Source organism: Sphaeroforma arctica, assembly GCF_001186125.1.
Source record: "Sphaeroforma arctica JP610 unplaced genomic scaffold supercont1.121, whole genome shotgun sequence".
Classification (NCBI taxonomy): Eukaryota; class Ichthyosporea; order Ichthyophonida; genus Sphaeroforma; species Sphaeroforma arctica.
In genome coordinates this window covers 105,724-107,561 of record NW_014040437.1, presented here as the reverse complement: position 1 = coordinate 107,561, position 1,838 = coordinate 105,724, and the positions used below count along the sequence as shown (strand labels likewise).

At 42.8% G+C, this 1,838-nt stretch overlaps 1 protein-coding gene across 1 annotated transcript in view; it reads right to left on the bottom strand.

The window, feature by feature from the left end:
• SARC_02653 (hypothetical protein) overlaps positions 1-822 on the bottom strand; it is a gene marked incomplete at its 5' end in the record, with an annotated part of 7,071 nt that extends 6,249 nt beyond the window's left edge. Inside the window, one exon of the mRNA XM_014303587.1 lies at positions 41-822. Within this exon, the coding sequence (XP_014159062.1) occupies positions 41-822 (782 nt within the window). The remainder of the gene's footprint in view (positions 1-40) is intronic.
• Positions 823-1,838: the final 1,016 nt, after the last annotated feature.

The window sequence follows — 1,838 nt, the reverse complement described above, 5'->3', positions numbered from 1 at the left end:
CAATATATCGTGCAATGAAAAATGATTACCAAATACCTACCTATATTGTACAGATCGTATAGGATGCGACTCGACAGGTTCAATAGTTCTGAATGCACTCATGGACATGTCCATGCCATTAAAGTCATACATCTTAACTTCATAGTCCACGCCTCCTGTAAGCAATCTCGCACCTGAATGATCGATCGACACAGATACCACGCTTTTCGAGCCATGTACAATGTTGGCTTCGTGAGTCACAGGAAAGCGGAAGGCATCTTCGCCATCGCCCTCCTCTGCATCTAAAGAGTCATCTCTATCCTCTTCGACCTTATCTTCCTTATGCGTAACTGGATTCTTTTCTATACCTTTCCCGCTGGGTACGTGCGCAGAATCTTCTGTATCTTTCTCAATAGTGATATGCCCTGTCTTACCGTTACTGACCCCATCTGCATTCACTACATCACCTGTTTTCCCTGCCAGAACCACCGGTTCAACATCCACACTTGTCTTAAGTTTAGTCTTCAGGTTCCCGAACCCCATGTCAATCTGCGGCTTTGCCTGCACGCCTCCGAAGCTCTTAAAGCCCATCATGGACTCAAAACTAGCCATCTCCGCTTGGTCTAATGGCTTAGCTGTGAGGTTTGGCCTACGATTTTTCTGTGTGTCTGTATTTGCGGATGTGTTGCTACGCACGTTCCTCTTGACCACGTGGTCGTATTCGTCCTCTATTATATCGTCATCAGCTACTGTGTGTGGCCGCTTTATCGGACCTCTTGCAGGTATGCGTGCTTGCCTCTGTCGCATAGCTCGCATTTCTGCTGCGTCGTCACTGTCTGACATGATAGCGAATGACGTGGAGTGGTATATGTGTGGTGGTTTTGCTATTGCTGTATAAATATCTATGTATTGAACAAGTGAGGGAGATTTCAGTTCTTTCCTTATAAAAATATGTTACAAATACATATATGTATCGGCATTTATGTTCACTGACACTGTGTACAGTGCATTGCCGCAAATCCATTTTATCCATACACTGTCCACGATTTTAATTTACCCGCCAAACCCAAATCCGGCCTGCGTTTGCGAGAGAAAGCTGCAGGATTTGCAGGAAATTAGTCCAATGACCAGTTGATAACCCATGAGCGGAGAAACGGGGACCAGTTGACCACCGAAAAGATATGTTTTTACAGACTACATAATATAAATAAAAGCTGAATACATGCATAAACCCTTTGTTCAATTTAGGAGGCTATGCTGCATGCCTCTGAAGCAGTAGGCTATGCTGCATGCCTCTGAAGCAATGCTCTTTTTTAGGAGGTTGTTTATATCTGTGCCAGCCTCAACAATCAAAACCGAATGCTTCCATCAGAATAGATGGACGGACGGTTACGTAAACAAATATTGAAATACATCTATACAAGTTGTTCAACATGAGTCTCGCACAATGTCCCAAGGTGTTCAATTCATTTTTGTGTGTTTTACATAAATCGAACCAAGCCAAGATATGTTAGTGACCATGTCTTGCCAGTCCATCGTGCAGTTTTGACGTTTATCATACTCGGTGTTTTAGTAGTGATGTATGTACAAATGTTATATTTGCCCATAAGATATTGTGTCAAAACGACACATCTATATCTCGTACTGCGTGGAAATCAAATGCCCTGCCTTGTGGTGCTCACATGAAATTGGTAATACTTGTGTATGTTGTAACAATTTACACGCTGCAGGTACATTGATTATACTTTGGTCAGAAGAGCTCAATCCCTCTATCACATCAGGCAACAAAAATATTCGTGGCTATCGCACAGCAACATTAGTCATGCACCAAACTGCATGTCTATCGTCAACTAATCAAT